At 40.7% G+C, this 19,149-nt stretch overlaps 3 protein-coding genes across 3 annotated transcripts; all 3 read right to left on the bottom strand.

Annotated features, from left to right (window-relative positions):
- Window positions 1–355: 355 nt before the first annotated feature.
- On the bottom strand, window positions 356–1,342 carry LOC112665248 (olfactory receptor 6K3-like). The gene has a single exon (XM_025420696.3). The coding sequence runs from the start codon at window positions 1,301–1,303 to the stop codon at window positions 356–358; it is 948 nt and encodes a 315-aa protein (XP_025276481.3). The 5' UTR covers window positions 1,304–1,342.
- A 1,875-nt stretch (window positions 1,343–3,217) lies between these two features.
- On the bottom strand, window positions 3,218–7,921 carry LOC112642829 (olfactory receptor 6K3-like). Its single transcript, XM_025420636.3, has 2 exons — window positions 6,951–7,921; window positions 3,218–3,362 (listed from the first exon to the last, which is right to left on the bottom strand). Exons 1-2 carry the CDS (start codon window positions 7,874–7,876, stop codon window positions 3,218–3,220), a joined length of 1,071 nt encoding a protein of 356 aa, XP_025276421.3. The 5' UTR covers window positions 7,877–7,921.
- A 78-nt stretch (window positions 7,922–7,999) lies between these two features.
- On the bottom strand, window positions 8,000–18,878 carry LOC125754540 (olfactory receptor 6K3-like). Its single transcript, XM_049106904.1, is given in 5 exon segments — window positions 8,000–8,120; window positions 12,232–13,103; window positions 13,161–13,183; window positions 13,186–13,210; window positions 18,855–18,878. Coding segments are annotated over 5 exon segments (1,065 nt in total).
- Window positions 18,879–19,149: the final 271 nt, after the last annotated feature.

The raw sequence follows: 19,149 nt of genomic DNA, 5'->3' as shown, positions 1-19,149 counted from the left end.
CTCGGGGTTGTGAGATTGAGTCCTGCATGGAGCTACGCACTGAGCAGGGAGCCTGCTTCTCTCCCCCTCTCTCTCCCCTTCTCTCTCTCTAAAAATATAAATAAACAAATACATAAAATCTTAAGCATCAAATAAGATGGGAGATACAAGAAAGAAAACAGTCCACTGATCCTAAAAAGTAAGGAGTGGAATTGGTATGTTTGTCATCTCTGTGAGTTCTCAGAGAACTTCATCAGTCTACCTACCAGCTCGTGGAGAAGAAATTTGGACTAATTGAGTAATTATTTTAAGTTCTACTGTCTGTGGGGCTGATATTTCATGAAAGCTCCATTTGTGTAGAGGACGCGTGTGTAAGTCACCTACCAGGTACATTAAACACCTTTTGAGGGCAAAGGAGTTTCTTAATAGCATCTTTCATATCCTTATTTCTCAGGCTGTATATAATGGGATTGAAAAAGGGGGCGAGGACAGAGAAGGTCAGAGCAATGGCAGCATCCCAGAATGGTGTATACGTGGCAGAGAATCTAAGATACATGAGGGCCACGCTGCCGAAAAATAGCAGGAAGACAGCAATGTGGGCGGCACAGGTGGAGAAGGCCTTTTTACGGCCCTCTGCAGAAGGGATGCCCAGGATCACGGTGACAATTCTGATGTAGGAAAGGGAAATGATCAGACCTGTTATCAGAATGGCCAGAGCATGAATCACATCTTGCACCAGGATCACAGAGGCATCAGTACAGGCTAAACGTAATAACGGTGTGAAGTCACAGAAGATCTGATGGATTTGGTTGGGGCCACAGAAGGGCAGAGTAGAAATCCACACAATCTCAGGTAGAAGGATGAGGAGACCAAAGATACAAGAGCCTGCAGAGAGCTGAGCACACAGCCGAGGGGTCATGATGGTCAGGTAGCGGAGTGGGTTGCAGATGGCCACGTACCTGTCAATGGCCATGACAGTCAGCAGGGCTCCTTCAGTGTTCCCAAGGGAATGGAAGAAGTACATCTGCAGGAGGCAGCCGGTCATGGAGATGGTCTTCTTCTCACTGATCAGGTTGGAGAGCATCTTGGGGATGGTGGCTGTGGTGTACCAGACCTCCAGGAAGGAGAAGGTGCTGATGAAGTTGTACATAGGGTTGTGGAGGCGGGCATCCATCCTGACCGCAAAGAAGATCAATAGATTCCCAACGACAACAAAGGCGTAGATGAAGAGTAAGGGGAAGAAGTACAGGAGGCCACCATCCTGGAGCTGGGGGAAGCCAGTGAAGACAAATTCCATCACTGCTGACAGATTTGCACCCTCCATGTGCCCAGCAGAGCTCCCTGTGAATGCAGGAGAGGTTATGCCCAATTAACAGAGAAGGGAATCAATACAGTATAACCCTAAATATTATTTCGGTGCCTGGTGCTTTGTGTTCCAACATTTCCCAGGTTCAAAATAACCAGTGACTTGCCTGTATCTGTGATCTTTTTATTTAGGACACAGCATAGCATAATGATTAACGAATAGCAGGGGTTCCAATCAAACATATGAGCCTGAATTCTCATCCTGCCACATATTATTTGGATGATAATGGGCCAGTTACACAATGTCTCCGAGGCTCAGCATCTCCTTCGGTAGCTGAAAACATATTAGTGCAACCAGAGTTGTGAGTATTAAATAAATTAATGTCTCAAAGTCCCTGGCATTGATGCTTAATGTCTGTTATCATTTCCTTCCTAGATCAGCTTTCTTAATATTAGCACCATTTTGTTCAGATCTTGTTCACTCCTCAACCATTTGCTGTGTGAATCCCCTCTTTACTGGCGCTTACAGAAGCCATTCTGTCCTGTGTGTCAGGGACATGATAACTGTAAAACAATGGAGAGTTTCAGTTATTATATTATGTCCATACTTTTGTGCCAGAAACTCCTGATTACTGCTCTTTGAAGATTTTCTCCCTTGGCTCTCATGAAACCCCACTCCAGCTGTTCCTAGACAGCTGTTCTAGGAACTGTTCCTGTTCCTAGACAGTAGCCTCCTCTCAGCTGTGTGTTATATCATTGTTTCCTAATTTTATGTATTATGGACCAATCTTCTCTGCTCATTCAGTACATGGCTATATACTGCAAGGTCCTGCTATGGACCCTAAGATCATGTTCCTCTACACTCCGTTGATGAACACATAGTTGTCAAACCTCTGTCTCCAGCACAGGTGTGTTTCCCAGACTTCAGACCCACATATCCGCCCCCCACCCCCCGCCACCTGCCACTCTCTCCCGCACTATGGTGGTTTTCATGGTTCGCTGCCACCTCCCTGGGATCGTTGGCTTTGTGAATGGCAACCCTCTTCTTGGAAGGCCTTCAGACTCACTTTTCTTCACTGGGAAACTCTTGGGATTCCTTCAGGTTTCGGCTCAGCCACTGCCTCCTATCAGAAGCCTCACGATTGTTGCTGTGCTCTCATCTCCTTCCCGACATTGATACACGTGTGCACACACATGCACACACACACATCTGGGTTCTACTCATGTGTCCTTCACGGGGCCCCTGCCATAAACCTTACCATGTTTCATTGCAATTCTTGTATCTGTTTCAATTCACTGTATTGTGAACGTCTATCAGGGCAGGATCAGCTTTTTGTCTTTCGTGCCCCCTAAGATGTATTAAGTACTTGAGAGTAGCTTCTTTTATAATGAATAGGTTTGGATAAGACTTGAAACCATCATTAAAGCCAGAAAAATCCAGAAGCAAGGCAGGTGGGAAGGAAAGCATAAACATTCGTATCTTAGAGCATCACACAGTCTAAATAACTGGTTATAGTTTCTGATTGAAAATATGCAGAGCCCATAGCTCCAATGATGGAACTTTCTCAGAAGCCCTAGTGCAGGGCCCAAATTCAAGCCTTCTCAAATCTTCACTGAGTCTTTAGGGTGTGTTTCATCCCAAATATGGGAGGAATTGGATGCTTTCTCCCCCAGACCTCAGTGACGCTAGGCTTACCTCTGACAGATACAGGAGGGCTCTTCCTTCTCCCTGGGTCTCTGCATTTCCAAATGTCCTTTCACCCTCTCTTAGGACTTGTTATAGCCATCCTACAGAGGACACTAGAGGGGAAATGAGCTCCACTGAGGATGTATCCCCTGGTAAATAAGTAGAAATCAATCTTTTCTCTCATGGGGTCAATTATCAGAGCACCTCTGCACTATCTTCTCATTAGATCTCCAGGTCAAAGGGGATTCAGTGCTTCATGGAAGATTCACAGATCCTGGTGACCATTGCTACCGCCTTTTTCTTGTCATCATTATGATTTAACCGGTCAGTCTCCATCTTGGTATGGAATTGGGAGGGCTCCATACAAAGAACAGTTTGGGCAGACCTCATCCTTACAAAAACACAGATCACATAGGGTAGTGTTGAGGGTGATTTATTGGCATGGTAAGTATTGTGAATAAGTGAGTGAAGAAAAAGTAGAACAATTTTTGTGAAACCATGTCATTTGGGAAAATGAGCCAGTTCTAAAGAAGACGATGAAAGAATGCCCACTTTTTCCTTCCAACAACGTACATGGGGCTCTCCTTCAAATTATTCCTATTGATTTTGATGAACTCTTTAAATTTCCTATTTTTCTCCACAAAACATATGAAAGATTGGTGCATAGTTCTTGTATACCATTTTGTTTACTGGGTGTTGCAAACATTATAAAATAAAACAACATATAGATTAACTTTTTTTTCTATTCATCATTCTTATAGAAAATATCTTAGAGGGACACCTGGGTGGCTCAGTGGTTGACCGTCTGCCTTTGGCTCAGGGTGTGATGCTGGAGTCCCAGGATTGAGTCCCACATCAGGCTCCCTGCATGGAGCCTGCTTCTCCCTCTGCCTGTGTCTCTGCCTCTTTCTCCATGTCTCTCATAAATAAATAAATAAAATCTTTAAAAAAAAAAAAGAAAGAAAATATCTTAGAAGTTTCTTGATACAGTAGCATAACATTGGGGTTGTGTCCTTCATATGAATGTGGTCAGTGAGCATGACTCAAGGGTGTGCGGTGTTAGGAAAAAGGACCTCTCTCCTCATCCCTATCTAGTTATGGAATTTGACGACTTAAAATACTATATAAAAACAAATTTATATTAACTACCATTGTGTAAGTCACATTTATTTTTAACCATTGAAAATAATCAGGGAAAAAGAAATAATCAAGGAAGATCTTTTTCCTTCGTGTTTCTCTCCCCAGTGTAGTACTACTACAGGATTTCATCGCTAAGCAATATATTATATGCTCCTTTGAATATGCAAATTCATTTAATTTATCTATTTTCCCCCCATGGAAACTAATCTGTTTTTAGTATCAGTAACATTTGGTAAGTTTACTTTTCATATATAATCTGTGGTTCATCTGCTCACTGTTTCTAGAAATAAAATTATTTCTATGAGGAGATGCATAAATTGACAAGAAAGGAGAATGACTTAATTTGCTTTAAGAAAAAGAAATACTTAATTGGTCTGTTTTTGCCCTCATTCAGGTGTTAGGAAGCCTAGAGATTGAAAGGGCTGAATGACAATAATGCCCTCTTTTTAACCTAGCAGACCTGCCATCACTGAATCCTAGAGTTGCCCTAGTGTAATTCAAGTAAGCATCTCATTGGCAGATGGGCACCAGTGGCAGCATTACAGAAGGACATATTTGCACAGTCTCTTTATTCCCTAATTCCAATAAGTTTGTTGCTTTTAGAACACTCTTCCTCCCCACTCTTGTTTTAAATGCACCACAGGAAAAGTGTAAATCATTGAGCTATATAAACACTAAGTGACACTTGGAGAAATCAATACCCTTTTATTTTTTATTATTTTTTATTTTTTATTTTTTTTATCAATAACCTTTTAGATTAACAGAATCATTTCTAAATCTTTTGGTTTGTTTTCCTTCGGTATGGGAAGTTATATAATACTCAATTGACAACAGTGAGTGTCCGTATGTGGGAGCATAGCTTGAATACGTTACGCATCCTCCACGGTCTTTCTGTAGATTCTCCAGCTCCCGTGGTACATTGGTCTCCCCAACACCTGCTGCAGACTTAGGAATGCTGACCTAATGATGTGAATGCTGGTTGCCATGGAGCAGGAATACAAATTTTCTGGAGAGACTACCATGAAACCATGAAGCACAAGCCTTAGTCTATGTAGAGGTCTTGCTGGATAATTTTTTGTTTCCTTATCGACCTTTGTTTGTTTTCTTTACTTTTGATGATTATGACTCATGTTCAAAGTCACTGCGTACAGCTTAGGGTGCCGTGTAGGAATGAATTTTCTCTGTTGCTTGTGGAATCCTAAACTCAGACTTTTGAAGCAAAGATGTTCCAGCTTTACTTAACATCCCATCCACCAAAAGACAGGGATGAATAGGTAAACCCATCATTTGATGAACAGAAACATTCTAGGGATCTGTTAAGGAACCTGTATTTACAGGCCCCAAAATGCATTTAACAAAATCCAGGTTTTGGTTGGAAATCCAGGTTAAATCCAACAGTTTTATCAAAAAGATTACTTCAAAATATTTCCTAAATAGGTCCTTCCCTTGCCTGTATTGAACTCCCTCAAATTTTGCTTCGTGTGTATTATGACTTTAAGAGAGTATTTACATTTTGTCTATTGAAATCACCTTTCTTTCTTTCTCACGACTTACATAGCTGTTGGATTTGTGTTTTTTTGTTTGTTTGTTTTTTATGGGTTTTTTGTTTGTTTGGTTTTTTTGTTTGTTTGTTTCTTTTTGTTGTTGTTGTTGTTGTTTTCCAGAAGAATGAGTGTGATGTATGCTGGGAGGATGGTTTTGTGTTCTGTGTGTCTTTTGGGTTTAGAGAAATTAATACGAACTTGGTTTTGGTTGTTTTGTTGGACTATTGAGGAAGACAATTTAAACATGTAGGATAAAATTCCTATTTTCATACCAAAATTTGTACTTGTGTTTTATAAAGATAATTATAATGGGCGTGCATAAATGATGGAAACTTAAGGCAATAGTATTGGATATAGCAAAAAGAGGAAAATTTTTAGAACTTTTGGTTAAGAAGTCAAATGAATTGTTTGTTATTTAAAACTGCCATTTGATGGATGAAAGACTTTTCTGCTAAAGGAAATAAAGATGCTTAGCCCTGGGTGGCAAGCTATGATGAAGATCCTTATCTGTGTGTATCTGTGTGCACTGAAGTGTTTTCGTGTAAATAATGTCCCGCAAAGGACTTTTCTTTTTTTTTTTTTTTCAAAGGACTTTTCTTATGAACAAGTCTGGCAATAATTTAGTCTTACTAAATGTAGATGCCTATTATTCTAATGAAGAGCTAATTACACAACTAAAAATATAGTTTTCTTCCTTAACTATTATTTTCCCTTTTTTAAACAAGGCATCTGCTTCCCAACAAACCTAATCAGATCACTCATGATCTGCAATGAAATAGAAAACTTTCCTGAGGTGTAATACCTGAAGCATGCAGCTGGCTTCTGAAGTTTGTCTTTAGTTACAACTTTTCACAAGAAAGCAAGCAAGGCTTTCAACCCCATAATAAAACTCTTGACCATATAACACCAACATCAGGTGTTATAGCTAGGACAGATGCGTTTTCGTAGCTATAAGGGAAAGTAATCAGGAGAACAGACGGAAAGTTCAGTGTGACAAAGAACTAGATATAGTTTCATTTTTTAATCTGTTAGAGAAACATTAAAACAGTGGAAGTGGAGCTGCTGCTCAGAATGAACTTCCAGACATGCTCGATGCTTTCCGAAGATGGACGAGTTTTCTATTTTTTTTTTAAGATTTATTTATTTATTTATGATAGACAGAGAGAGAGACAGACAGACAGATACAGGCAGAGGGAGAAGCAGGCTCCATGCACCGGGAGCCTGACGTGGGACTCGATCCTGGGACTCCAGGATCACGCCTTGGGCCAAAGGCAGGCGCCAAACCACTGAGCCACCCAGGGATCCCCTGGACGAGTTTTCTAATTGCATTCTTCATGTCCTTGTTTCTCAGACTATAAATGATGGGGTGGAAGAATGGAGCAAGGACAGTAAACATCAGTGCAATGGCTGTGTCCAAAGCTGGGGGGTAGGTGGCATTGAAACGCAAGTACATGAGGGACACACTGCCAAAGAAAATCAGGAAGACAGTGAGATGGCCCCCACAGGTAGAAAAGGCCTTCTGCCGACCCTCAGCAGAGGGGATCCTCAGGATCACAGAGACGATTCTGATGTAGGATAGGGCAATGATTAGAATGGTGATGATAATGGCCACAGCGTGGATCACATCTTCAACCAGAATCACGGACGCGTTTGTACAGGCCAGCCTCAGCACTGGCACCAAGTCACAGAAGATCTGATGGATTTGGTTGGGCCCACAGAAGGGCAGTGTGGAAATCGTTACAATCTCAGGAAGTAGGATGAGGAAGCCAAAGATGCAGGAGCCTGCAGACAGCTGAGAACACAGCCGGGGGGTCATGATCATCTGGTAGCGGAGAGGGTTGCAGATGGCCACGTACCTGTCAATGGCCATAGTGATCAGCAAGATCTCCTCTGAATTCCCAAGGGAATGGAAGAAGTACATCTGCAGGAGGCAGCCGGTCATGGAGATGGTCTTCTTCTCACTGACCAGGTTGGAGAGCATCTTGGGGATGGTGGCTGTGGTGTACCAGACCTCCAGGAAGGAGAAGGTGCTGATGAAGTTGTACATGGGGTTGTGGAGGCGGACATCCATCCTGACCGCAAAGAAGATCAATAGATTCCCAACGACAACAAAGGTGTAGATGAAGAGTAAGGGGAAGAAGTACAGGAGGCCACCATCCTGGAGCTGGGGGAAGCCAGTGAAGACAAATTCCGTCACTGCTGACAGGTTTGCACCCTCCATGTGCCCAGCAGAGCTCCCTGTGAATGCAGGAGAGGGCACATACCAGCTCAAGCGGAGGAGGAGAAGAAAGGATGATGTACAGCTAAATAACTCCAATGCATAACAGGATAGAACTGGAAGTTTTTATTTTTTCCTGATGCCACATGCTTGTGCATATTGATTAATATTTGACATGTTTTCTAACTCCGTCAGAGGCACAATCACAGTGATAGTACAGCTGTGTTCAGCTTCACCTGTAATACAACTATGGGAATTTTTAAGTTACACACAATACAACTACGGGAATTTTGTAAGTTACACACAATTACTATATTATGATCTAATAATTCAAAATATATGTGTATATTATAATGAATTTTAGAAGTAAGGGACAAGAATAAAAATAAACACAATAGAAATTGTATTATTATTTTTTCTTTCTACCCCAATGAACATTCTTGCACATTCTTCCTTGGAGCTTTCTGTTCTAGGGGATTGGAATGTAGACCAGTAGTCTACACTGAAACCCCAATCGAGTCTCTTACTACCTACCCGTCTTTTGGCAAATTACTTAATCTTTTAGGTTCAAGTACTCATTTGCAAAATGAGAGTACAATAGTATCTATCTAATAGGGAATCTGTAGGATTAAGTAAATATATTCACAGGACTTAATCACTGCTTAACAGGCAGCTTCTTGGACAGGTGGTAAATTCCAACTCCCCACACCTTTCGTTCTCCTACAGCATGGCTGCGCGCTTGCTCCCCCACTTCTGCACTGAAGCTCTTCCAACCAAGCTCAGCATCGCCCTGCCTGCCCATGTTAATGGAGACTCTGTTGTCATCTGGCTCTGGACACAGTTCATCCCTTTACCTGAGGCTTTCCTCCTCCACTTCTAGGATTCCATCTCTAAGAGTAAGGGACATGAATAAAAATAAACAGAAGTTACATTACATATTCCCAATGGCTCTCAGAAGTGGTTCTGGTTTTGTCTTTTTGTTTTGTTTCACTTGTTTTCATTCATTCTATCATCCTTACTCTTCTCTTCTCTCTCCCACTAACTGTTCTCCAAGTGCTCACTTCCTGCATCCACTCTGTTCTCAATAATTCTATTTGCTCCTGTGGTGATCTCATCCACTGACAAGATCTCAATTATTACTACTTGCAGATGTTTTTCTCCAGCCAACTCTCTTTCATGAGCTCTAAGCCCACACATCTGACTCCAAACTTGCTCCGGCTTCTCCTCCTAGCATCCCCAGTGCCGTTCCCCCAGAGTGCCCTCATGCACACTCTTTGCGGGATCACCATAGCTCCTGTGTGTATCATGTCCTCGGACTGTAGGATAGCCATTCCCCCTCTGCTTACAAAAAATAATGCTTAATACTGGTCATGTTTCTGCATGCTCCCCACCCCTTATAAACCCCGTGACTTAGCTTTTCTATGCCTTTAATTCCTCTCTTGCAAGGTGGAGAAAATATTAATACTGGCACATAATGTTCAAAGAACGGGAGACCCTGTATAATAGCAATAACAGCATTCTAGAGTGTGGTGGGGTATCAAGTCACTTACTGAACAAGCAATGCCCAAAGCACGAGCTATACTTCCTACCTAATGCTCTAAAGAGGTAAGATTATCCCCACTTTACAGATGAAAAGACATGAGCACAGACAGATGAAACACTTGGCCCAGGGATTCTCAGCTGCAGTCAGAATGTAAATCCATGCTCTGTAACCTCTAGTGATGCGTTTCAACCCAGACACTTGGCTGCCTCTACTGATTTGTGGGACATCCTTTCAATGCCTTAAATAGTGTCAGGAATATAGTAAACACTCCAGAATGTTGGGCACTATGACCCTGGGGTTTCTGTCATGTATGTATCACGTTTGATAATAATTACCGACTACTTGTTTTGTCTTCTTTAGACAGGGTTCCTCCTTCAGGGCAGTAAACTAAAAGAGGGTTGGCATGCAAAAGATGGTTGGTGTCAAGTAAATTAACCTGGAGCCAAGCTACTGGGTGCAGTGATCATTTAGCCCACAAGACAGCCATGGACAGGGAACAAAGAAAATTAAGGACTGTTTGGAAAGGGAAGTATGACAATCCACTTTGAGTAAGAGTCCTAATCAAGTCTGGAAAAAATGACCTATCAAAAGACGGCATCATAATGGAGTATCCGGCTTCACATACATGTGTACCCAGCACAGTCTCCCCCATATGTGCCTTTGCACCTTAGCAACATTTGAAGCTTTTGAGTCCTCAGGTTATGACGTTCTTATTCTTACACATAGTGAGTGAATTCTTTCTCGAGACTTGGCCTTCTGCACTCACCTCTACCAAAGACCACAGGGACTCCTCTGTCTGTCTGGGTCTCTGCGTCCTTGATATCCCTCCAGCCCTCCACAGGGGGACTTACAGCTACTTTCACAGATATCCCAGGGAATAGCAAGGAGGGAAGTGGGCGCCATAGGGGATTCCTGCCTTGCACCACAGTGGAAAGGATCACTTTTCCTCATGGAGTTAATTAGCAGTAAGATCCTCACTGTACTCTTCTCTCATTAGATTTTAGGATCAACGTATTTTTTTTTTTTTGTATTTGTACTTATCACTCCGAACATTGCAAACTACTTTCTCCAGCAAAGTGCTTATGGCCCCAAGTATGTGTGTCTACCAGGACGCCACACAAAGAGCACATTTGTGGCAGTGCTGCTCTTCTAACATGGATACATGTGCGGAAAGTCTCAAAAGAAATGTACTGACACGGAAAAACTTGAGAAAATATTTAACAGAAAATAAGATCTTTTCATAACAGACATGTCATTGGGATTTTGTGCCAATACTGAAGTGTAAGGACAATGTCATTTTTTCTCATGCCACAAATGCATGTATCTCTCTTACCCTAAACAATTCACATTGGTCCTACTAACCTCTCCATTGAAAAAGTCTCACAGGATTTTTTCTGTACTCCATGTGCTCAATACACTGCTCTGTTGAAAACTCAAAAGTATTTTTCTTCCTTCTCCTCCTATCCTTCTTCTTTTTCTCTTTCTCCACTGTGTCTTCCTTCTTCTTCTTCTTCTTCTTCTTCTTCTTCTTCTTCTTCTTCTTCTTCTTCTTCTTCTTCTTCTTCTTCTTCTTCTTCTTCTTTCTTCTTCTTCCTCTCTTCTTCTCTTTTTCTTCATCTAGTTGTTTTTATCATGTAATCTTCTTGGAAATATGTATCAGACTTTGGATGGGAAGACATGCTTTCTTTCTCTCTTGAGTTTTGTCTAATATGTCTTCCTGTGACTTGGGGGCCTATTTTCCTTGTCTAACTTCTTATAATATTTTTTCTTGAAATTAAAAAATAGTAAGCCATGGGAATAAAAGACCTAGCATAGGGAACATAGTCAATGGTGCTGTAATAGTGTTGCATGGTGACAGATGGTGGCGACATTTGTGGGGAGCACAGCATGATATACAAAGAAGTTGAACCACTATATTGTACGCCTGAAACTACTATAATATTGTGCATCAATTATACTCAAGCTAAAGAAGAAAATCACATGAGGGGATCTGAAAAAAATTTTAATTGGCAAAATTGCATTTCCAATGATTTAACACAGTGTGGAAAAGTCTATTTCACTTTTAACGACTTTATTGAGATATAATTTGTATACAAAGAACATATTTAATGTGTACAGTGTGATGAGTATGAACATATACAAACACCATATACAATCACCATAGTGATGGTAATAGGTGTATCCAATGCCTCCCAGGGTTGCTTCATGTTTAAGGTAACAAATATGAAATTTAACCTCTTCAATAGATCTTACCACTATGTTTTGCAATCTGCAGTTGTTACTAATGCCTTTGTAATAATAATAAGGATAATATAATAATAATAATAATACTTATATAGTAACAATAAAATTGTTTACAAGATCTATTTTAATGATTTAAACATTATATTTCCTTTCTATTATCTATCCATCTATGCTAGTCAAAACAAAAAGTCCATGATACATGAAATGTGTATAAATAAACATGTACATGGGGAGATGGGAATAAATAGAAACTATCAGTGTAACATTGAATTAGTTATATGTTAATTTTATGATTTAGTATGTCAGAGTAACATCTAAAGTGAGAGGTGCCTAAGAACTAGCATCAACTTGCTAGTTGCATTAAACACTTTCTGAAGGCAGAGAAGCTTCTTTAAAAAAAAACAAGAAAAGATTATATCTACTTATTTGAGAGAGAGAGAGAACCCAAATGGGAGTAGAGGAGGGGCAAAAGGAGATGAAGAAACAGGCTCTTGCCCAGCAGGGAGGCTCAATCCCAGGACCCTGAGATCATGACCTGAGCCAAAGTCAGACACTTAACCAACTAAGCCACCCAGGTGATCCAGAAAAGAGAAGCTTCTTAATAGCAATCTTCATATCCTTGTTTCTCAAGCTATAAATGATAGGGTTGAAAAAGGGAGCAAGAACGGCAAACATCAATGCAATGACTGTGTCCAAAGTTGGTGGGAAAGTGGCAGAGAAACGCAGGTACATGAGGGAGACACTGCCATAGAACATCAGAAAGACACCAAGATGAGATGCACAGGTAGAAAAGGCCTTCTGGCGGCCTTCAACAGAAGGGATCCTCAGGATCACAGTGATGATTCCGATATAAGAGAGAGCAATGATCAGTACAGCGATGATGATGGCCACAGCATGGATCACATCCTCAATCAGAATCATGGACGTGTCTGTACAGGCCAAGCGTAGCACAGGTTCAAAGTCACAGAATATCTGATGGATTTGGTTGGGCCCACAGAAAGGCAGTGTGGAAATCCATGCAATCTCTGGGAGTAACACAAGAAAGCCAAAGATGCAAGAGCCCGCAGAGAGCTGAGCACACAGCCGGGGGGTCATAATGGTTGGGTAGCGGAGAGGGTTGCAGATAGCAACGTACCTGTCAATGGCCATGGTGGTTAACAAAATCCCCTCTGAATTTCCAAGAGAATGGAAGAAGTACATCTGCAGGAGGCAGCCAGTCATGGAGATGGTCCTCTTCTCACTGATGAGGTTGGAGAGCATCTTGGGGATGGTGGCTGTGGTGTACCAGACCTCCAAGAAGGAGAAGGTGCTTATGAAATTGTACATAGGATTGTGGAGGTGGGCATCCATCCTGACCGCAAAAAATACAGTGAGATTCCCAACAATGATAAATGTGTAGATGATGAACAAAGGAATGAAGAGGAGGAGGCTACCATCTTCAAACTTGGGGAAGCCAGAGAAGAGAAATTCTGTCACCATAGAAGTTTGGTTAGCTCCTACCATGGTCTCAATGGCCTTAATTTTATGGGTAGAAAGACACAGCTCACTCCCTAGATGAAATATAAAGAGTTAGATCTCTTGGCTCATGTAAGAGTCAAAGAAAGAAATGCTTTAGGTAGATGATTTAACTCCATCACTCTTGGGTTAATTAAGCAGATATCCATTTAGTGTCCATTATGGGCCAAGCACAACTATAGGTTTATTGAATTCAGTAATGAAAAAAGTACTCTGTTTTCATGGAGCTTATATTCCAACAAAGAAGACAAATAATAGTAAACAAGCTATTAATAATGTCATGTTTAAAAACTATACTAACTAAAATAAAGTAGGATATTAAGGATACTAATAATCATTGCTTTTTATAAGAATTCCCCAAGTCATTTTGAATCCATACCAGATAAATTCTCTAATGTTTCCTGACTATGGATTAGACAATTACAATTTTTAGTTTCCTTTCTACATAGTTACTGTAAAGTTGTATTCTGCATTTTCTGGAAAATCCCCAGTTTTTAGTATTATGTTCCTTTTCCAGACCAGAGAAGAGTAAGGTTAGAGAAGAAGGTAAGGTTTGTAGGCAAATCTATCAAGCCGAAGCTATGGTAGGAAACTATTCCCAGGATCAGAAAAGATAGAACTAGCACAGAGGGAAGGGACGTGTGAGAAACTGCGCTTTAGTGGGTTCTGGAAAAACAAAGAAAGTCCGGTGGATGAACTGGGAGTTCTCTCTTTAGAACCTAGTTCTTGAAATCTTTCAATCAGGCTTCTAAATGTCAGTCCATTAGAGATATTGGAAAGAAGCCAAGAATCTTAATGAAATAGCTAAGTGTCTCCACACAGATCATTTATACCTTGATGAAGACCATCAAGGAATGAGAAAGTGAAGGCCAAAATGTGAGAGTCCAACACAATTTGGGTCCCTTGAAAGTGACATGAAGCATGAAGAGGTCTCTAAAGGTAGTCCATGGAAACTCATCAGGTGCATCAGGATCTAGTCCCCTGACAACTCAGAAACCTGATCTAACAGAGAAGAATCAATTAAAGAGAAATGTTGAGAACACCAAGGAATCTGAAAGATAAGTTCTCTTTGGAAATAATGTAGAGCCATGTAAAAATGAGCTCCTCATATGATTAAATTAGATCACTTGATTATGCTTTATGCCAATATTCCCTGGAAAACACAGCCAAATATTTCCCCTGAGCTGATACTATTAGAAAATTATTTATAAGCAGAATTTATGTAAAGCCTATAACTTTATTGAAGAATGGCATTTGAAATTCCAAGTTAACATGAGGCATTTAAAATATAAATGGAGACAAAGAAAAATATTTGACTCATTCTGAGATTTTTCAGAGATCTCATTACAAAACTGAATATATATCTTGAGAAAGTCCTTTTAGAACTGCTTTATATAGACTAAATTTTGTAAACAGCAGTTCATCAGCTTCTAGCAAAACAAGGGCCCACAAAGTATTAAGAAATATTGATTATTACATGTATACATGTAAACCCTTCAGGTTTTCATAGAATAAGATTATTGTAAATGTCATTATACAGATATCAATTGTCATTAATTTTTTCTGCTGGCTATAGGACATTTGTTTCATGAATATGCATATAAATGAATGTATACACTATATGTTATATATAATACAGAGATTCGTTCAATGCAATCTCAATTAATATCCAGGTAGGGTTTTTTAATAGATATTAAGAAGCTAGTTCTAAAATAAATATATTAAAAGATAATGGACTAGGCAAAGCATCTTGAAAAAAGAGAACAGATTTGGAGGACAGAACTGCTGATATACATGTCCAGATTCACTGTAACGCTAAAAAAAAGTCAAGACACATTGATCAATAGAGCCAAGTAGAGTACAAAAATAGGCACTCATATATACAGCCAAGCAATTCAACAGAGAGAAAACAGTATTTTTGGCAAATGACACCAGGAAAACTGGAAACAAATGTGCTTTTAAAAAATCTTGTATCATACATGAGAATTCATACAAAATGGATCATAGACCTAAATGTAAAACCAAAATGATAAAAGATCTCCCAGGAAATAGAAAACATCTTCATGACCTTCAGTTCAACAAAAATGTATATGCTATGGCATCAAAAGCACAGTATGTAAAAGAAAAAACTGCTAAATTGAACTTCACCAATTTTGATTGCTCTGCAAATTTCACTGTTAAGAGAATGAAAAGAGAAGCCATTCTGGGAGAAAATGTTTGTGACTGCGTATCCAGTAAAAGACACCTCCAGAATACACGCAAACTCAAAACTCTTAAAACCATGATAAGGTACATCAGCATAATGCATCTATGAGAACAATCACATTTTTTTTTTTTTACAAAACAGCTGGCAATGCCAAGTGCTCGTGAGAATATGCAGCAACTTGATGTCTCCTATAGTGCTGGCGGGCATATTTACCCAAAAGAAGTGAAAGTTTATATCACTAAATTCTACACCTGAAATCAATTTTACCATATACATTCCTAAGTAGAATTTAAATAAAAACTTGGGGAAAAAAATGAAAGTTTATGATCACGCCAAAACCTGTAAACAAATATTTATAGTGGTGGCTTTATTTATAAAACTGTAAACAGCCCAAATGGCCTCCAGCTGGTAAATGGATCCATGAACTTGGTACATCCATGTAACGAACTATCACTCAACAGTGAAAGTGAACAGTATACACACAAGGCGGGTTAATCTCAAATGCATTGTGTTAAGAGAAAGAAGCCAAAGGCTACATGGTGTAAGATTCCATTTATAGGACTGTTGTGGACTGAATGTTTTTACTTCCTGCTGCTCACATCCTCACGTTGAAACCTTACCTCCCAATATGATGGCTCTAGGAGATGGGGCTTTGGGGAGCTGAGCTGATAAGAATTAGATGAGCTCATGGGTGGCATTAGTACCCTTCTAAGAGTCTGGAGAGAACTTGCTCCTCTCTGTCATCTGCCACATGGGGATACAGAGAGAAGCAGTCACCTACAAACCACACACCAAGTCTTCCTGACCTGGACCTCAGGCTCCCAGGCTGCAAAAGTGCTAGATATAAACGTATGTTGTTTAAGCCACTCTGTCCATCATAATTCTCTTCTAGCAGACTGAGTGAACGAAGATAGAAACCCATACCAAGAAGTAAGGGTACTACTCTAATGAATACCTAAAAACGTGGAAGCAGCCTTGGAACTGGGCAATAGGCAGAGGCTGGAAGAGTTTAAGAGAAAGCATTCTGTGTCTAAGAAAAGCTCAGTCCCAGGTGGATGGAATGTTGTAGTGACTCACATCTGTAGGACGATCATCAATAGTAACTTTGGCTCATCACTCTACGCTCGCCAAACCCAACACCAAGGAGATCAGGAGAGCGGAGCTGGCCTGAGGAAGCCCTTTGGAAAAGACTTGCCCTTCTTGGTCTTCTGGACCCTGTAAAGCTTAGAACAGGTGAGTGGAGGAGCTTGGAGAAACCCAGGAAAGGATGAGGACCAGGAATGTTAGGCTGGCCCAAGACCCAAGGGGCTGGAATCAGCTTGTGGTTGAGAAAGGGAAGACATTTAAGTTTATGCAAAAGTTTTGAATAAAGGACTTAAGAGTCCAAGGCATAGGAATAAAATAATAAGGGAACAGACTCTCTCTCCTATCTACCCTCCACCTCTAAAATATATACGCACTAAGGAGTCTGGCTGAAAACCTCTATGATTTTCAGACTGATTGCGGGCGATTACAATGGCTTTCCCTGGCAGGTCCCCTAGAAAAGTTGCCCCCTACCCCCTAGCACCTGGTTGCAGCTCATGTCCTGCAGCCTCTAAAAGAGTTGCAGCAAGGACTAGGGCTCTTCTGGTCTTTCATGCCCTTTGCATGTCTCCAGTCACCCCAGCAAATGCACGCCTACATCGCTAGTTGCAGCCTTGGGCCAAAGTCCTCTTCTGAGGCTACTTTAGGGGATGAGGGAGAGAAACCCTGGTGTCATTTCTCCCTGCTCTAACTTTGTCCACTCTGTATCCTCCTCTCCAACTCAGGGTCCATGAAATTGCTGGAGACTTTGGTTCAGGGGTCCTTTGACAGTGAAATGACCCTCACGTCTGCACTGATGCATCTGACACTTGATCAGGGCTATTTCTCAGGGGATATGATGTGGGGGAGGGAGAGGGGCTTTCTCTGTTTCAGCCTTTTGCTCAGACTATCATAGTAGGTGATTCTCACAGTACGTGTTCGAAAGCTTCGTGGTTACATTTATTTCGGCTCAGGGTTGTTTCAATCCGCTACTCTGACATGCGGTAATTCAATTCTCTCTTAACTCAGCTGAACTCCTGACACACACAAGGAGATTCAGGGAAGGGGCAGAGCAGGTTCGTACTATCTCCATTTGCAAATCAGTGTAAAGATGTCCGCATCTTTTGGGGTATTTCAAACCCCAAAGCAGTCGGAGTTACTGTCTTACTGTGATTCTGTCATCTCTACTTATTTCCCCTAAGTGAGTGCTGTTAATCTTTTTAATAGAATCTGGGTGCTTATGTTTTAGCAAAATCGGTGTTATACTTTACAGAAATTAATGTGCCAATTCGAAGTTTATCCATTGGAGACTGGAAGGAGAGAAATGAGCTGACCCAGTCCCACCACGAGAAAGGACGGTGAATATAAAAATTAGCCCCGGCAAGGGGTATAGACTGAATGTTTTTACTTCAGTTCAATTGGACCAATTGGATTCCAATTCCTTGGAATAAGATTTTCAGGAATCAGCTCCTTAGATGTATAGATGTATCTGACCCCTTTATTCATGATCTTATTTGGTTTATATTCACATGACTGGGAACAGAGATCGGTATGTAAAGTGGTGTCCTCGTGGATCAGAATTAATTTAGAAAAATCCTGAGGCTGTGAAATCAGAGGAACAATATCATTGCTAGGGTACAAGTCTTATTATTCCATTATCAGAGCACAGACAAAACAGAGCATCATCACTCATTTTTAATCCTACAAGTGTATCTCCTCTTCCAAGACTAATTCTATGCAGCCATTCATGGAATCTAGAACATGTCCCCAAATACTGTGATTTAAGTCAATAGAAGGAGCACAAGCTAAATGTCCTTTTCTTCTACCCAGTAGGCAATTCACGTTCACCTTGACTCAGGGCAAGCCTGCACCTTGGACACACACGCTTCTCCTCTTACCTCCAGCAGAGACGAAGGGGATCCTTTCCTGGGTTTACGTGGCTGAAGTCCCTCCAGTTCATCCGGTGGACCACTGAGTCTGTTTCTAAAGCCTTCTTGGGTAGATTTCTCTACTGGAGATTTCCCTGATGACCAGAGAAAAACCTCAGTTCCATTCCCCCACAGATTAATTAGTGGGACCTCCTCTTCTGATCTTCCCTCGTTAGTTCTCCTTAGTGAGAACAACTCCAAAAGTCCTTTGAAAGTATGAGTCTCCTTTGGCATTTGCTCAGAATAAATAGATTATGTGAATACATATTTTTCCTGTTTTATTGAAAAAAAGTTGACATTCATCACTGTATAAGTTTAAGACATACGGCGTGATGGTTTGATTTGCATCTATTATGAAATGATTACAATAGGTTCAGTTAGGACCCACCTTCCCATGTAGATATAATGCAAAGAAGGAAAAAGGAAAAAATGTTCTCCCTGTGACAAGAAGTCTTAGAATTTCCTCTTTCCTATATACCATACAACAGTGTCAGCTCTGATCGTCATGTTGTGCATTACATCCCAAGGACTTATTTAGATTATAATTGGAAGTTTATACCATTTGACCACCTTCCTTCAGGTTCCCCTCTCCTCTCCATCACTTCTACCAGAGTCAGATCTCTTTCTATGAGTTTTTTTTTTAAGATTCCACATATAAGTGAAATCATATAGTATTTGTCTTTCTCTGATGTATTTCACTTAGCATAATGCCCTCAAGGTCCATCCATGTTGTGACAAATGGTAGATTTCCTCTTTTCGTGGCTGAGTAATATTCCAC

This window comes from Canis lupus, chromosome 38, assembly GCF_003254725.2.
Source record: "Canis lupus dingo isolate Sandy chromosome 38, ASM325472v2, whole genome shotgun sequence".
In the NCBI taxonomy this organism is placed as follows: domain Eukaryota; kingdom Metazoa; phylum Chordata; class Mammalia; order Carnivora; family Canidae; genus Canis; species Canis lupus.
The sequence above is the reverse complement of the archived record's forward strand: the minus strand, read 5'-3'. Positions and strand labels throughout refer to the sequence as shown.

Coding starts and splice junctions, on each gene's coding strand:
- LOC112642829 (XM_025420636.3), bottom strand. CDS start 7,876: ATGGAGGGTGCAAACCTGTCAGCAGTGACGGAATTTGTCTTCACTGGC. Junction 3,363..6,950: donor CTCGTCCAGGGGATCCCTGG/GTGGCTCAGTGG, acceptor TGTTTTTGTAAG/GATGAGGTCTGCCCAAACTG.
- LOC112665248 (XM_025420696.3), bottom strand. CDS start 1,303: ATGGAGGGTGCAAATCTGTCAGCAGTGATGGAATTTGTCTTCACTGGC.